This window comes from Galeopterus variegatus, unplaced genomic scaffold, assembly GCF_000696425.1.
Source record: "Galeopterus variegatus unplaced genomic scaffold, G_variegatus-3.0.2 Scaffold1032, whole genome shotgun sequence".
In the NCBI taxonomy this organism is placed as follows: domain Eukaryota; kingdom Metazoa; phylum Chordata; class Mammalia; order Dermoptera; family Cynocephalidae; genus Galeopterus; species Galeopterus variegatus.
The window spans coordinates 17,895-35,970 of record NW_007727143.1 but is presented as its reverse complement, the minus strand read 5'-3'; the positions used below and the strand labels follow the sequence as shown (position 1 = coordinate 35,970).

The 18,076-nt window shown below is 39.0% G+C and overlaps 1 protein-coding gene across 1 annotated transcript; it reads right to left on the bottom strand.

Moving 5' to 3' along the window:
* Positions 1-7,591: 7,591 nt before the first annotated feature.
* Positions 7,592-10,041, bottom strand: PURA (purine-rich element binding protein A; the record flags this gene model as incomplete). The annotated part of the gene is made up of 1 exon (XM_008574333.1): positions 7,592-10,041. A coding segment is annotated over one exon (858 nt), but the record flags the coding sequence as incomplete, so codon positions are not given.
* Positions 10,042-18,076: the final 8,035 nt, after the last annotated feature.

Genomic DNA, 18,076 nt, shown 5'->3' with positions numbered 1-18,076 from the left:
TAAGACTGCCTCTGGTTAAAATAAAGTCTCTTACCCCTTGCTGCCCTCCCATCTCAAAAAGTGAGTCAACTCTGAATTCCAAAAAGGAATATTCATTCAATATTATTATTCCAATACCACTTATATCACATAGACCATGAGGAAACTATATGAACATTATGGAAAAATGCATGAAAGAGGGAGCTGCCATTTGCCACCCACTTCACTTCCAGCTTTTTGAGCATGTATCCAGTTAGACTCAGATCTCACTGACTTCAGTGAAAACAGATCAACACTCCAAAACCAGGCCATCTCAAGCTGGAAGTTGAATCTCAAAGACATCATTTAATACACACACACACACACACACACACACACACACAAACATTTTCTATCCTAAGCTTTCACTTTGTCTATTTAAACAGTTTAATAAAGCTCACATTTACAAAGGATTTTATTGGCAAATAAAAGCCCATATTAAAAATCTTATCAAAACAAATTTTTGTTTTACATAGCTAACACTAAGAAATATTTTCTTGGTCTTATAAAGCATATTTAATTGCATATAAGTTTTGCTTTGGGTGGGATATTGAAAACATAATTCTGCAAGAAATTAGAAAAGACTAGAAACAAAAGTGAAAGTGACTAGTCTTAACTTTCAAAAAATCAAGTGCAAAGATAAATAGTGCAAATAATGAAAATTAGAAATTTTATAGGCAACTTTACATAGTCTTTCCTGCTTTTTCACTTTTACATATTGACAACTTTGTAAACTCTAACAACTGTATGCAGCATAGAAACGGGCTATCATTTATCTCCACTGACTAGACTCAAGGAAGCCTTTCAATGACTTGTCTCACAATCATTTAAATCACTGGTTTTTAACACAGGTTTGAGAATTCACTTCTTTTTAAATTATTCCTAAGGGAGGGGTTATTTAAGAAGGCTCTGCACTGACTTAAACAAGTTATAGTATCTGACAACACAGTAAAACGTGAAGATTATACTAAGTGCCAACTCTACAGAATAAGGTATACTATAAATAATACTGCTATTACTAATGAACTTGATATTTATATGAAATAAAAATTATCTTCCAAGTTCAAAATCAGAACCTCTTTTTTTTTTGGCTATTTTAAAAGAGATTTTATCACTGATGTGTAGAGATTTGAGTAAAATGAAGCTTGAAAGAAATCTGTCAAAATCACTGGGAATAAATCCATACTAAATTTGACAACAAAGAGTTAATCCAAATATACTGAATTATGTTACTTAAAAAACAAATATTATATCAATTCCTTATCTTAAATAATTTAAAACACTACTGGGAGAATGAGAACATAAATCCAAACACTATCAGCTCACCTGACAAAAGACACAAGAATCTCCAACTTGTACTAACTTATATTATTAACATTTTCCACCACTGAATTCTTGGGAATTCTACAATTTTAAAGCAAGTGAGAAAGTGGGAAAACAAACAGAAATATGAGTTTAGGGGGTATGTTGTCTAATTTCAGAAATATAGTATTATTGATGTCTCATTAGGTACCCAATGTGAAACAGTTGCTAAGATTGCAACTATAAAAGAAACAGAAAAGATATTTAGTTTCAATGTAGTGTTTCTACCAGGTTTATGGTCGTCTTCTAAGAAATTTATGTGGACCAAAGGCTTAAAGTTCTGTAAAAGTAAGGAATAATATGGATCTTTGTGGACTACAAAATCAAATAATTTGATCTAAGGACCATTCTTAAAAGTAAAGGAAAACTACACAGTAACGAGAACCCAAGACAACAGATAGTCTGTATGATAAGTATTTCTGATACTTTAGAAATAACTGAAAAAAAGTTTGAAATTTTCTTTTCTTCTTCTCAAAATAAGTCCCCAGCACCAACTTGCCTTGACCAGAAAGCTGCCATTCCACAATTGTGCTACTTAATTTGTCCCAGAGAAGCAAACACTCTACACATGAAAAGATTTGTATAATATATCATCATCATCATCATCATAAGTCTAGCTACAGACCAACAGTTTTCTCATAACCGAGGGACCCATTTTCTCTGGCTTTATTGAAAGAAACTTCCTTAGTGAAAATCAACTTCATTGTCCTTAGCAAACAACTCTCATTCAGACTCCATCTTAGTAACTTTTTCTACCTCCAATAAAAATTCCTCCCACTTTACCTCCAAACCACTCCCTTATATACCTCACACCCCCATTTACAAACACATTAAACAGCTCTCCCCTTTCTGCTCTCAAATTTCCAAATCTGTAAGTCTTAGTTCCCAGAAACTTACCCAAAATACACATACTTCTTACTCTCTTCAATCACAAATGTCTTAACATTAATTTAGATGCCCTTCAAACTGCCAACTTAAGACTATGGGGAAAACAGCAGTCAAAAAAACTGCCCAATTACCTCATAATACAGAAATCTTTTGGATCATCAGTTAGCTATGTTCTAAGGCAGGAGTGAGCAATCTCTTCTCTCTGAAGTGGGTAAGCTTGAGTGCCACTGGCAGGCCTATGACAAGAACAACAAAGAAGGAAAGGAGAGAGAAACAAGGAAAAAAAGGATAGGAAAGAGAAGGTGCCAGATGTATACAGGTAGAAGGTAGGTCAAGTGCCAACAACAACTACCTGCACTGGAAATTGCCAATCCACTCGAGGTGAATGAGAGTTTGATCCAACCTCAACATGTGTCTGAATAAGTCATTAGCTGATAGCCATCACCGTTTGAGCCAGTAAGGGTGAATAGGTAAGTCACCTGTCCCATAACTTTTAACTGTCACTTCATGATAAGGACATCTTTTCTTAAATCTTCCTAGGATCCTTCTGTGCTAATCCATCTTAGACCAAAACACATACTAACAAGAGTATTTCCATATTTTTCACAATTTGAGAATATAAGGGCTTGGTCCTTGAACTTGGAGGCCTCTTGAATTATTAAAATGAACCCCAAATCAAGAAAATTAAACTCTTTAGCTTAAAATTTTTTCCTGCAAAATGCTACAAAATTTAATTTGTAAGCAAATCACAAATAACCATCAAAACAAAGTATGTATTCATGAAAATGCAAAAACCTTGCAAATACCAAATGAGTAAAATACTTCTGGTCTGTAAGAAGCAACTTTATTCTACATAGAGGATCACCACCATGTTTCTACCTGTGTCGACGAGACAATTTTCCACAAAAGCAAAGGACGTCAGAAAGAAAAAAAAAAAAAAAAGAAAGAAAAAAAAAAAAAAAGAAAGAAAAAAAAAAAAAAAGAAAGAAAAAAAAAAAAAAAGAAAGAAAAAAAAAAAAAAAGAAAGAAAAAAAAAAAAAAAGAAAGAAAAAAAAAAAAAAAGAAAGAAAAAAAAAAAAAAAGAAAGAAAAAAAAAAAAAAAGAAAGAAAAAAAAAAAAAAAGAAAGAAAACAATAAATACCAAATGTAATATGGGGACAAAATGAAAATGAATGAGCTGCTATAAAATTCTTAAGAAAAACGTTTTAACAAATTACCTTTGCCATACTCAACTTTCCTAAAGACGTAAATTGCCTAGACCATTCAACATCAAAACTTGGTAGTCAATTTAGCAGATGAAAGCTGACAAACTGCAGGCTTGGAACCAATCATATTTTTCACTTTTCATCTGGTTGTTCTTACATCATGAAATTCTACTTGACTCATGCTAATGCTAGCTTAGATTATCTTCACTTAATCCATAGTAATGAAATTTCTGTTCAAAAAAGAGTCTGTCAAATGGCCTAGGCCTTAAATTTAGGTTTTGTTTAACTTCTCAAATATTAAAATCAGCTTTTCTTAAAAGCATATTGCCAATTCTGCAAAGAAGACTCTATAGTAATTAATGCTGCTAGGTGAAAACAATAATTTTAACAGCAGTGATCACTTTAGTTTTATATAATACTTCATTATGAATGGTCTAAATTTGGTTAACATGCAATGAAGAAAACAGAAATATTGTAATGTATGATTCAAAAATTGATAAACTTTGACAACTTTGCACAAATAACTTTGGTGAACTTATTTGCTTAAGCAATTCCAATAAATTCTCCTATTTATTCACTCTCATGGAGAAGTATACAAGTATATATATCTCCCAATTATTAAGATATTCAAATTTAAGGATAACCAACTATGTTATACTCAGAGTTATCACCAACTGTTCCAAACCTGTTGCTAAAAATGCCCTTGTTTTAGCACCCCTTTACATAGAAAGCAAGATCTCATTCTGATATTCAAAAACTTTGAAAATGGGGGGGAAAAAGTCATTAGATTTGGTATCTCACTTTTTATGGGGAAGAAAATCTTAGAAGTATTTTCACATATAAAATAAAATGAATTTAAGCTATGAAAGCTACCAGAGCAACAATTTCAGAAAGCCCCATTCTAAAATCATCTGGCAATGTGTTAGTGTGTGCAACATGAAAAAATGAGTGGGAATATTGGATGAATGATATGTGGGAGATAAAAATAATCATGCCCATAGTGGGGTCATCATGGTTGGGAGGTAACCCAAAATAAAAGAAAAATGTGTTATTTTGGAAAGTTTCAACAGTGCCAAAACACAAAATGTTAAAGCACAGAAATAAAAATGAATGAGATAATCCCCCCAAACATCAATTTCCATAAGAAAACAGGAAGAAAAAAGTTGATATAGCATTTTTTTAAACATACCAAATCTTAATTGACTTAAAGATGATATAATGTGCTTGGGCCATGATAACCACCCAGATTATCGTTATCAATAGATTTATCTTTTCCCTCCCTTCCACCCAAATTTAGTTCAGTTTTTCTGCAGAAAAAGTACAGCATCCCTATATTAATAAGAAATGAAAACAGTGAGTACAACTGATATAGATCCATTGACTTTTATTACAAATGTACTTGATCACTTGGCTTCAAAAGTTTAAAATCAATACCCTATTTTCTGTATGCCAGTACAAAGCAAACTTTTACAAATTAAATACCTAAAAATTTGACAAAAATATTAAAATTTGATGAAAAACAATTATAAAAATCCTTAATCTCTCTCTTCAAAAAGGAGGCAGTCTTCCCAATCCTATTATACAATATTAATAATATTCACCATTTTTAGAATAGGTAGCTAAATTATACTTCTCTGTTATCATACAAAACTCTTATACTAATAGATTTCATTTGTATATGCTCCAGTTAAGTTTATGAATGCCATCTGATTGCAATATAATCAACTATCTTTAATTGAATCCTAATTTACACTTATTTATTAATTTGCATAGTTTGAAAGGGATAAAGGTTATTCTACGACTAATTACCATAGGCTATTACAGCGCTATTTTTCAAGGCAATAAGTATTTGCTCCCAAATGAAATTATCTGTCTTCTTTAGGCAGGGGTTAAAATTACTAGCAGCTTTCTCCATTACCTGAAAAATCAAATTGGAATAGTTATCTATCTCTAGACATGAAGGCCTAAAAAAAAATATTGATATACTTTCCATCTTGATTCAGATTTCAACCCCTGCATGGGACAACTAAAAAGTGAGACTTTCAAGGTTTTTTATTTCCCTGTCAATTTTGGTTTTTACTCTCCATGGCTTTTGAGAAGCTGGAAAACAGTTTGTCTTTCCTGACTAGCGTTGTCTTTTCTCCATTTGGCAAATATTCATCTACCTCCAATCTGTATCTAGTAGAGGAAAAGCCGACATGGCTTTTCTTATGAACTTCCTTTGTTGTCAAAGGCATGTATAATGATTCCTACAGTTCTGGTTAGTTAACTTTAGCTCCCTCTGTGGCTGGATGACTGCTGCTTCTAACATCAGCATGATAAATAGGAGGCACAAATAAAAAGTAGCTTTAAAAAATTTGGTGATTTTAAAAGAAAAATAACACCAAACACACACACACACACACACACACACACACACACACACACACACACACAGAGGAGCATTTCAAATCTGGTGGCTGATCTCTGGATTAAATTACTTGACAATGTCTCTCATTTTAAACCGTTAATATTGCAATGCATTTCAAGTTTTCTTTTATACTTAGGCAAATAATATAGTTTAACCAAGCTCTTGGACCTTAATTGTAAGACAAAGCAGATCAATAAAAATAAGGCATACATGTCAGGAATTAAGTTTTGTTTTCTTGGTTTTGGCACATTTGATCATACTGTCTTCTATGAATAACACATATGGTCAAATATACCATTTCCTTTTTCATTTCAGCACAAACAGGGCTTACCAACTAGTAAAATAAAAATAAGGAAAAACTCTAACATAAAACACTGAGATATAGAACCTTGGTAAAGTACCGAGCACCTGGGAAGTGGGGATGGGGGGTGGAGAGTAGAGGAAGGATGAAACAGGAGAGGGCAGAAGGGAAGGTTGGGAGGGTGCTTGGGGAGGTAAAGTGAGATGCTTAAAAAGGAGCATCTTTTACAGTCACTTAGTCTTTTCTATGATCACTTCTTAAGTCTTAAAAGATCTGCATGTGGATTTTTTAAATCCACTGACACTGGTTTCAAAATTTGAGTAAGATTGTGTTCAACTGTTATAGTGTAGAGACAATTGCACAATACATGTGCTTCTTGATCCGGTAGGATTCCAAGCAGAATCTGAAGTCTATAGGTAAGAAAGGCTTCACTTTAGGTAACTGACCTAAAGAAAACCTCATAAAAGAACTCACATCTCAAAGAAAGGACACTTTGCCTAAGTTTGTTGTGTTTTTGTTGACTTGCACTACTTATTGCTGGCTACTATTAAACACTGATCTAGGAGTACTCCAACAACCTGTAGTACAAGACTTAATTTTAAGAAGCTATAGTAAACAAGAGACAAAATCAAAGCAATTCTCTTTCCTAATTAGTAATAGCACAGAGAATGCAGTCTTTTCCGTATCACAGTTAAAGTACAGTGAACAAAACAGCTCAACAAACCTTAAGACAAAAAAGTGCAGGTTATTAATGTTTACATGCAGTTGATAAGCATTCCAAATGTCACATTATGCACTGTAAAAGCTCAACTTTACTATATGGAAATAAGAAAAATGCACCTGGGGGAAGGGGAAAGCAATTTAATCATTTCCAGTGATTTTGTAAGTAAAGAAACTCCTAACTATTGTACGGTCACCTCATATTTAACACTGTATGAATATTAAAAGCAAACAATTTAATGGGAAAATGCACAGTACAATGAAAATAGCTTGTTATTCAACACATACAGTAGTTCTTAAAAACAAAGACAACACACTCAACCAGGGAGCTTAAAAATGTCAAATCAAAACCCAAAGAACCAGCAGGAAAAAAAAATCCTTCAAAAAGACAACTGTTTTGCCTTCCTAGGCCAATGCTTTACAATGTGAGAAGCACTGATACCTTCCTGCTCCTACAGGTGGTGTCTTCTACATACAGCAGTTAGATCTATACGGCTGGATTTGCCAAGAAACAATTCCATCTCCAGAACTCTCTCTGTCAGACAAGACAAGATCCTTTTTTTTAAATTTTTTTTTTTTTTTACCAAAATACTTTCTACAGAATTCCAAACCAAAATGTACTGTTTAAGGCATCTTTTTTTTTTTATAACATTTTCTCTTCACTCAAAGATGATAGTCATGCAGCAGTTTAATGATAAAAATATATTAATATTTTACTATACAGCAGCAAGAAGTTAGTTGTCAATTAAAAGCACACAAACATCTTTAAATGAAAACCTGTGAAAGACTATCGTTACAAACAATTTCAGTTTGGAGGACACCAACTTGGAAAAGTGCTCTCCTAAGCTTTGCATTTTCATACCCTACACCTTGAATATATGAGTTATAGAACATACTTTTAATAGAAGGCTTGCACACTTGGGAAACACAAATATACTTAGCATATAATGTAGCCAGTAATAACTAGCACCACAGCTACATGGAAATCCTTTACATACACCAACTTGGCTTTCACTTTTAAAACGAAACTCAGAATCCATGGCTCAGTAGGATAACTATAATTGGGTTGCTCTGCTTTTTAACAGGTCTACATAAGTTAATAGCACTGGCAAAAATGAAATGATAGCTTCAGACCTCTTACAAGTTTAGGAGACAGTGCTAGTGACCACAAATAGACTCACTACCTGATGTCCAAGTACAGGTTCACTGGAAATTGCTGCACGTTAGTTTTTAAAATCTTTCTACACATAATAAAAAATATATATTATGAACAATACAAGTACATCTCATATACACAATAATGACAAAACGCCTACTCAAAGCAAACAGATGCAGAAAAATATTATGGGAGATTTCCTTTTTCTTTCTTTCTCTTTTTCCTTTTACTATTTGAATAACTTTGGTTCCAACCATAAAAATCACAACTTAGCAAATTTCATTTAAATGCCTTTTTTAATAATTTCTTCATGTTCACAGAAGTTTCACTGACCATTTTTTATATGTTTAAGGTCCAGATGCAATGCATATTGTATAAAAGAGAGCACTTATTGTTTACCTTGCATGAATTAAACCTACGTACCTTTAACTCTACAAACTTCTGCATAACATTTAGACAAAGCTCAGACACACAGCATGCCTAGCCCTCATATATATATACACATCTCTAATCACAGGTATATAGGGTGTCAAATATACTATAATAACCTCCATGTAAGGTTTGAAATTTGGTAACAAAATGAGAAAAACTAAAAATATTATTTTACGTGTTCTAAAATATCTCTTTTTTGTGCTAAAGTCAAATGTTAGCTCAACATGAAAAGGACTTTTATATAATTCAGCAATATTATAATCTTGACCATTTTGCAAACACTTTTAATAATAATAGCTTAAACGTGTACAAAAGTTCTTGGTTAATTAGGGAAATAAACACTCAGTTCTTTATATTTTTTAATCAAGTAGGAAACACAGTTCATATAATGTTATTACTTTTTGTAATTTTTTTTTTGTTTTTTGTTTTTAGCAGCTGCTTACTGTTTTATATGGTGGATAAAGTGGACAACATCCAGCGATGGGTGGCAAGTCAAGAAGAGAAACTGTCAGTTGGTGGAGGTTCTGTGGGTGGTGCTCCCTTGGAGTTAAGTTTTTTTTTTTTTTTTTTTTTAACTTTTTAACTTTTTATTTTCTCTCTTTCTTTACAGTATATTTTCTCTGTGTGGCTGTGTATGTGTGTGTAGTATGTGTGTGTATGCATGTGCGGGGGGGGGTTCCATTCAGTTTGATCAATCTTCTTCCCCCTCTTCCTCACCCTGCAGTAGCAGAGTCGCAGCGGCGGTCTCCTCCTGCTGCTGCTGCTGCTGCTGGTGGAGTTGCTCACAAGCAGCCCGCTTCTCCCTCTGCTTCTCTTGAATCTTCTTCATCTCCTCCGAGTACTTGCAGAAGGTATGTCCAAACTTGGCCCACACCTTGTAGGGCACGGTGATGGAGTTGCGGTAGGTGGGCTTCACCTCGCTCACTCGCATAAACACACCATACTTGTTGGAGCCCACGTCGAAAAAGAAGCGCTTGTTGTCCACAGTCAAGGAGGTGCCCTCGGGCAGCTCAGCCGGCTCCTCCTCCACTCCATAGTCGTCGATGAGCTTGGCCAGAGCGTCACGGAACTCGATGAGCCCCTGCGCGGGCAGCGCAATGGTCTGGCCCTGCGTGGAGCCCAGGCCGGGCCCCCGGTTGACCGTCTGGCGGATGCGCAGGAAGCGGCCACGCTGGTTCTCCTTGAGATCCATGTAGTACTTGCGGTTCTCGCGCACCAGGAACTCGCTCTTGAGCGCCCGGCGCGGCTCGTCCTGCGCCTGGGCCAGGTCGGGCGGCTGGCTGGGGCCCAGCTGCGCGTAGTGCTCGATGAAGTCGCCCAGGTAGTCGCGGAACTCCACGGCCACTGACATGGAGAGAGTGAGGCGGCTCTTGTTGCCTCCCGCGCCCACCTCAGCGATCTTCAAGAAGCGACCCTTGGCGGCCGCGCCGCCGCCGCCTGCCGCTCCGCCCGCCGCCTCAGTCGCCTCAGCCGCCGCTGCTTTCCCTCCCCGGCTCCGCCTGCTGCCGCCGCCGCAACCCCCACAGCCAGGCAGCCACTCTCGCGAGATCTGCGGGAGAGACGAGACAGACGAGACCCGGTAACAGGGCACTGACTCCCCAGTACAGTAGCAGGGCGCCCTACTGTACGCTCCCACCCGCCCGCCGGCACGTGACCTGTGCCCCCTCCGCAATGCTAGCCCCCCGCCCGCCCGCCAGGCGGCGCCCACCCGCCGACCCTCACCCTACACCCCTGGCTGGGGGGGAGGAGGGAGTGGGACGCACAGCGTCGCAGCTGCCGCCACCACCGCCACCACCGTGGCTGTCGCTGTTGGCCAGACCCTAGGCGGCCTTGGCCTGGCCCGGGGAGTTGGGGGACTAGGGTGAGAAGGGGACTGCCATACTAAGCACTGGGAACGGGCCTGAGCTCTGCTTTCCAGTGACCCCAAAGAGAGGATTAGGGGGAGGGGCCTGCTCAGTGCAGCAGAGCCCGCTGCAGAGAGGGGACACCGAGTCACGGCCACCCCCTCCCATTCGAGCCTCAGCCAGACCTAGACCCAAACCCAGACAGGCCTTCCCGCCACCCGACTGGGTTGTCTCCTACCGCAGAGCCCTGACCACAGAGGCAGGGGAGGAAAAGGAGAGGTAGTGCGGTGGTAACCCTTAGCTTCAGATGGGGCTCCTGGGGATGAGGACGGGGCGCCGGCAGCAGTGGCGTGGAGCAGTAGACACCTAGCCCGTCCCTCCCCTCTTCCTCTCCTCGGCTCCCGCCGCTCCCCCTCCCCGCGCACGGCAGCGGCTCTGGCCTCAGATGATCCCGCTTCCCCCTCCCCCCAACCGCAGCCCCGCACAGTCGGGCGGGCGGGCGCACTCACCGGTGGGGGGAGCCGAACGGAGGACGGTAGCAACACCAGGGCCCGAGTGCCCGCAGTGCCTATTCCCGCCGGCTCTGCCCTTCCCCCCAAACAACAATCAAAAAGAAACCCCACACTCACTCATAAACCTGCAACCGCCCCCCTGGGGACCACGTCTGCCTGCCTGCCTCTCCCTCCTCCTCCGGAGATTTGGGGGGGCGGGCACCCTGCTCAAGGCTGAGCCTAGCCTGGGTTGCCGGCCAGCTCTGCGGATGAACCAGGCCCGGCCGGCTGACCAGTCTGACCCTAGCCCACTCTTCTTTCTCTCTGAAAGGACCCAGAATGGAGGAGAAAACCACGCAGGCTTTCGGAAATTCATGAGCTAAAAATGTCAGGAATTTCCTGGGAAACGCAGTTCCTTACGGGCGGGATTCATTAAAGCAGGTTCGCTTGCCCCGTGTATGCTTCCTCCCAGAAACTCGTATGTGTCAAGGAGAGCCCTCACTCCTTACCCCTCAAGTAATACATGAAATGATCACTTGCTTTTATGCGAGCTAGGTTACTGACCATTAAATAACCCGAGTCTTTGTACAGTGATAACTAAAGGGGGTCTTCTCTGGTCTCGGAAAGGAGCTTAGGAATAAAGAGGGGCTTAGAAATAATTGATTTCTCTATTCCTAGATCTGATGCATAATCTAGGGCCTATTTTCCTTCGCCCAGATAGGTAGTGAAAGTTCATAATCCCTCACTGCAGTCTGCAGACCTGACAGCGGTGGGAAAGCTAAGGCCTTATCTCCAGGGGCCCCCCCCCCCCACCCGCCAATGGCCCTTCATTCTCCCCATCATCTTCTGCAGGGGGCTGGAAGGATACAGACCATGCAGTCCTACCCCTGGCTTTCTCAAGCATGGATTGCTATCTCCATACTAAGAAGAGTGTGCCTATTCCATCTGTGAGTTCCATTTCTATTGAACATCTCTCCCTCCCCCTCAAAAGTCAGGAGAGTTGCCTCCCTCACTCTTAGCCCCAGAGACAGCTGAGAACATGGTTGCCCAGCTTCCTGGAAGAGAGAAGGGTAAAGAGAGGATTAACAATCAAGAAACCAAGAGCAGTCTAGGGCATAAGCCTTGTCAGTGCCTGAGCCCTCAAAGCCCCCAATATATTCCTTCATCTCCTGGGCAAACCTGCCTGCTACGTATTCACAGCTTCCTTTTTCTGTTAGTACAAGTCCCATTCTACTCAGCATTAGTTACTTCAGCTCTGGGTTAAAGTTTGCTACTTCCCACTAAAGAGGATGAAAGAGGAAAGCACCATGGCCACCAAAGAGCAAACTGTGGCAGTCCTGTGAACCAGCCTTAGAACCACCCACCTATGTCCACTAGTCACTAAAATGGATACCCGAAGGGGAGGCCCACTCTGAGAGAAAGAAACTCAGGCTTTCAGCCCCATAAAGACCTTCTCCTTAATTTGGGGGCTACCTCTAAAACTGCCTAGGTCCCCTTCAATGCTGATTTTTCTGCACTCCCTCCCCTGTTCCCAAATCTGTTGGGAGAAGACACGGGAACTTTTGGAGCACTTCCCACTGCACAAAAAATATACATGTGAAGAAGCAGTGGCTCTTCCAGGCTTGCACGGTAGCGATCAGGACCCTGGATAGACCCCGGCCCTTTCAGGGATGCAGACTGAGTGGCAGGGTCTCTGCACAGAATGGGGTGGGGCGTTATGCTCTCACTTGTAAACTGAGGCAAAGATCTGGTGAAGTCCGATCGAGAAGGGCTGCTGCTCTTCCTCAAGGGTTTACCTTGTGCTGAACAACTGAGCCCCTGCCCCCCAACGAGAGGTAAGGCAGCAACAAGGACAATGAGATTGCGATGAGGGGGGCCTGCCTGCCGGTTCGTGCTGATGATTGCTGTCTCCCCGTAACACACCCCCCCACTCCCCGACAGAAGACTAGGGCTCCAAACTGCCCACCTTGCTGCCCAACTTTGGAGTCTAAATGTCTTGCTCTCCATCCCAAACATTTATGTCCAGGGGTTTCTGAAGTGGTTTGAGTTTGAGAGTGCCCTGATTTTCTGAAAAAGCGACTGTTACTAGGAACTGACTTCTTAGTTCCCCAGCGCAGAGGCAACTGATGAACTTCCTCAACAGAACACAAGTTAAATATCATTTGCACACTTAAACTGGGAATTTTAAGCTCAAATCAGCAAATGACTGAGACCCGGATCTCTCCACATAAATAGGTAGTTGTGATATGCTATTCACTACATATGCCTAAAATTTCTCCATTAAATTCCAGCTTCTCTCCTACTTTACGTATGTGTCTAAAAAGCAAATAAGATTAATAATGCCTTTTCCAACATAATTCAATGATAAATTGGATATTTAGCATATATCCTCTACTGAAACAAAAGAGTTAATTTCAGGATAAGCCTGTAGGTGTGGGCTTTTTTCTCAGAATAGGAGGTGAAAGACAGCTTTCCTTAGGCTATAGTGCACAGTAGCTTTAAAAGGCAGTCTGGGAGGAATGAATATTAAATTGCAGAAAAGTCTTAAAACAAAAAGTTTGAACTTTAGTTATATTTGAATTGCAACATTAAAAATCCATTAAAAATTTTGTGGATTTAAAAAGATTTCGGCGATTTCTTAATTACCTAAACAATCTTGGCAAATGAAAAGCCTGTTCGTGTCCAGCTGTTTTAATTTATTACCTTAAAACAAATAGTTGTAAAACTAAATTTATAATTTCATTACAATGTAGTAAAGACAAAGGGAAAACGAAATATAATATGCAGCAAATTAACATGCAGCAAAATATTCATGGTAATGAACAAAATCAAAAATATTCCCTTTCTCCTCAAAATTTGCTTACATTTTAAAAATCTGATAAACGTCTCTGGATTTCTTGAGCCCTTTTATTAACACTATACAAACATTTAAGAGAATAGAGGCTGCTTTATTTTTAATCCCACTATCTCTATGTATTCAACGAACTTTTACCAAACAAAAAATTGTGCGCAAGGAAACAGACATTAGTCAGAACAAGAAGGGAAAAAGCCTCAATTTTCCTCAGCTTGAACTACGGGTAATTCTAAAATAATCTAATTCGGCTTTGGTTTTTTAAAGGAAAAATCAACATATATTTATAAAACTTGGAGAGAGAGTATCTATCTTTGGGTAGTAAACCCTTTTGATTACAGACTTCCCAACATAAACAATATGTTGATTAATATTTTACAAAATCACACATTTCCAAAGTAAAAAAGAATATTAGAACTTGTGTTTTCAAGTGCTGCTTAGGGTAAATGCCAGCCTTAAACCAGACAACTTTCTTCAGTACCCAAATCATTAAAACTAACTGTAATGTTGTACTGCAAATATTCAAAGTGGAGAAATTGCCCATTTCTTCTCATGGTTATCTACCAGGAAAACTAAGGGAAACTCTCAATAAATCTTAACATTTAACAAACAACAAACGACTAATAGTAACAGCATTTCTATAGATCATCTATTCTTGAAAATTATGCCTCTTCAATGCTATTTTAATGTTTAGGATTACAGCTATGAATTAAACATTTAAAATCTGAAGAGAACAACCCATGTGACAGAATCCTCGCATTTCCCAAATATTTTCATCTTAAGCATTTGCAGAAGAGTTGACTACACGTAGCATACATTCTGAATTCGATAAGATTTAGAGAACCCGACATTTTATGTATCCAAAAGGTCCAAACAGAACCGATGTAAATATCAATAGCTCTCTCTCCCGGCTGATACTTAAATGGTTTTACTAGTACTCAAAAGAATGAAATCAGCAACTCTCTCCACACTCTAGTCAACACTCCAATTTCCAAAGCCGCAATTCGCAAACGTCAGTTGGACGGGGGCTGTGGGGGTCTTGGGGCAATCCAAAAATTTCCTTTCTCCTCTGACAGTCTACCAAAAGATGCCAAACCAAATCCAGCCTATTGTAAACCATTGGGAACTCCCTTCCAAGGACACGAGACAAAAGCATAGACACCGCTGCGAAAAGCTGCCCAAAAGCGCATGGCCCCACAGAAACTTAAGGGGCCCAGATCAGAATGCATAAGAACCCCCAAGAGAGTCCCGCAGACAGCGGAAATGAAGGTGGTATTTATTCAGCGGTAGACAGCTACGAACCAAAGAAAGTTACTCCAGCCGGTTTCTTGGGCTTCACTCTACCCAAGTTCAGGCTTTTGGCAGATATTTGTGGGGTCTCTCCCCCTAAAAACATCACAGTTCACCTCCGAGGCCCCTGTCCGTTAAAGGAAGACCCTCCAGCTTCACATCCATTCCTTTTGCCCCCGGACAAAGGCACAGAAAGCTGTTGAGCTGACTTAGCGCTGTGGGGCAGTAAAAAATGCCTGTTCGGGCCACCCATCCTGGGGCCTGGTTTCATCTGAGATGTCAGTACCAACGGTTTTTGTTTTGTTTTGTTTTGTTTTACAACGCATCCTGGGCAGTGTATGCATTTGGAGAGAAAGGGTTTGAATAGGAGAGGAAGGGTTGGCAGTACAGCCTAGATTATAGAACCTTCCTTCCTTTCCCCTCCTTTCAGGGTTGCTGTGCAGGGAGCGTCGGCCACGTCTAGCGCGCTGTCCCAGGCCCCGGGGCGAAGGTGGCCAGAGAAAATGGGGCTCAGGGACTGCTAAGCAAACAGCATTATTGGTGGTCTCCAGCGCCTGCGGAGGTAGGATTGTCTTGTCGCTTTTTTTTTTTAAGTGGGGTGTTATTTTGTTCTTTTTCGGAGGTGGAGAGGCGGGTGGGGGGAGGCGTTGCTGCACTGCCTGGGTCCCCGAGAGAGAGGGTGTGGGGATGTCTGCCATGGTACAATAATTATTCTTGGGCTGAGAGGGCAATTAGAGGGAACAGGGTGGGCGGCACCTCGAGCTGTGGCAGGAGAATTAACATAAAGAAGAGAGAGGCTAGACCACGTTCAGGCTCTAGCTCCAGGAATCCTTAACAGGAAGCGTGGGGTTGCTGCCCAGCCTCCCACGCAGGGTAGGTGAAGCTGGGCCTCTTTGAGGGAAAGTGACTAAGGACAAAATCCTGATAAATATTATTTATGCGTCCTTGGGCTGAGAAGGAGAGAGTAAAAGGGACGAGTTAATTTTCATAAATCGCTATGCAAGGACAAAATGTAAAACTATAAAATGTCCTTTAAGACAGTTTTCTTGAAATTTTACAAAGTTTGACAAGATTTTTAGTGCACAATAACTTTTCCTAGCCTTTTGTGCTATCACATCTACATCCTGCAACACTGAGTGCATAGAAGTAATGTGGATCAGCTAATAATTATCTGCTGCAAAATGAATAGCAACTGCCTTCATCATCTTTACCATATTTTAAATATATCTCCGAGAAACCAACCTGTGACTTAGGAAAACTTAGGCACTGCCCTGCTTATTTAACTGAGTTTATTTTATTTTGAAGTTACTTTGCAAATATACCACGAAATACCCTTACTAGGTAGTATGTAGTAGACTTTTAAACTCACTTATTACAGGACCACTCCCTAGATGCTATCTAAATAAGCCTGCGTGGCAAGTAGCAGCTAGATATAATTAATCCCATTTTACAGATGAGAAAATTGAGTTACCAAAATGTAAGTCAGTTATTCAGAGTTTCAAGGAGTCTGTCATCCATAGAGAGAAAAGCCTTGGTCTATTATCGCCTCCTTTTTCATTAAACCAGAAATCCCTAAATTATTTTCTTTCAGGTATCTTTTGATGCCCCTTCTTATGTATTGCAAGCAGTACATAGCTGAAAAAAATCATAGAGGACTCTAAAAAGTCTGAATTTGAAGTTTTCTGCCATAAAAAATTATAGCTCAGCAATAAGTCATTGTGAAACTATTTACTTCCATACTAGCAATAACAACAACAACAAAACGTGTATTAATCCCTAGTTAGAGGTGAGAAAATTTTTGAGATGGCTTGAGAGTGATGGGACATTTCCTTTGAATTGCTTCTTTATTCACCTCATCTTTAGGTGGCAGCAGCACTGTATAAATAGCTTTAAAGCTACAGACTTCTGCAACTTGATATCCTACACAGTGTTTTGTCATAAATGCTTTCAACTGTATTGTGGAGATTAGAAGCTGGTGAAAATATGAAATCATAGCTGAGAATTCGAATACTTAAGAGGGTCTAGAGGAGGAAAAACAGAAAGGCTATCAGAGACGTTAATAAAATCCATGGAGCTACTGTGGAAAAGATTAGAAAGTTTCCAAAACAAATTTTATTTTTTAGCTGTGTTAGGAGCAAGTAGCATCTTTAAACTTGGTCGCTTACTGAAGCATAGCACAAGGTAACCTTCCGAAGCAAACCATCGTCTCTCAATACTGCATATTTGTCAAGCCTTTACAAGTTTAAAGTTGTTAGTTGTATAGTTGACAGTACTCCAACTGGAATTTTATAATTCAGGTGCAGTTTTCCCTCATTAAACAGCATCAAGCTTATGAAGATCCCAAATGAGACTTTATTGTTGACCCTTGTTGAAGAAAATTTTCTTGGCTTTCCTAAATTGTTCATATACAAAATAAACTACCATCACTAAAACTTAGAGAAGTGAGAAGTCAAGCTCCATCTCGTGTAAAATGGTCGCAATTTACAGTAATTCTATATCTTAATTTCTCCCACATTTCTTGAAGGTAATAAATTGTGATATATTGGGGTTATTTGGATCAAGTGGTTTTTTAAATTTTAACTTCTCAGTACACATTGTAGTTGATTTTCATGACCCTTCACCTGTTCCTCTTCCCCCCCTCCCCCACCCACATCATATCTGTTCACTTGTCTTAAAAAGTTCAAGGAATTGTTGTGATTGTTGTGTCTCCCCCCCCCACACCCTTTATTTGTTCGTGTATTTATTTATTTATTTATTTATTTATTTATTTATTTATTTATTTATTTATTTATTTATTTATTTATTTATTTATTTATTTATTTATTTATTTATTTATTTATTTATTTATTTATTTATTTATTTATTTATTTATTTATTTATTTATTTATTTATTTATTTATTTATTTATTTATTTATTTATTTATTTATTTATTTATTTATTTATTTATTTATTTATTTATTTATTTATTTATTTATTTATTTATTTATTTATTTATTTATTTATTTATTTATTTATTTATTTATTTATTTATTTATTTATTTATTTATTTATTTATTTATTTATTTATTTATTTATTTATTTATTTATTTATTTATTTATTTATTTAT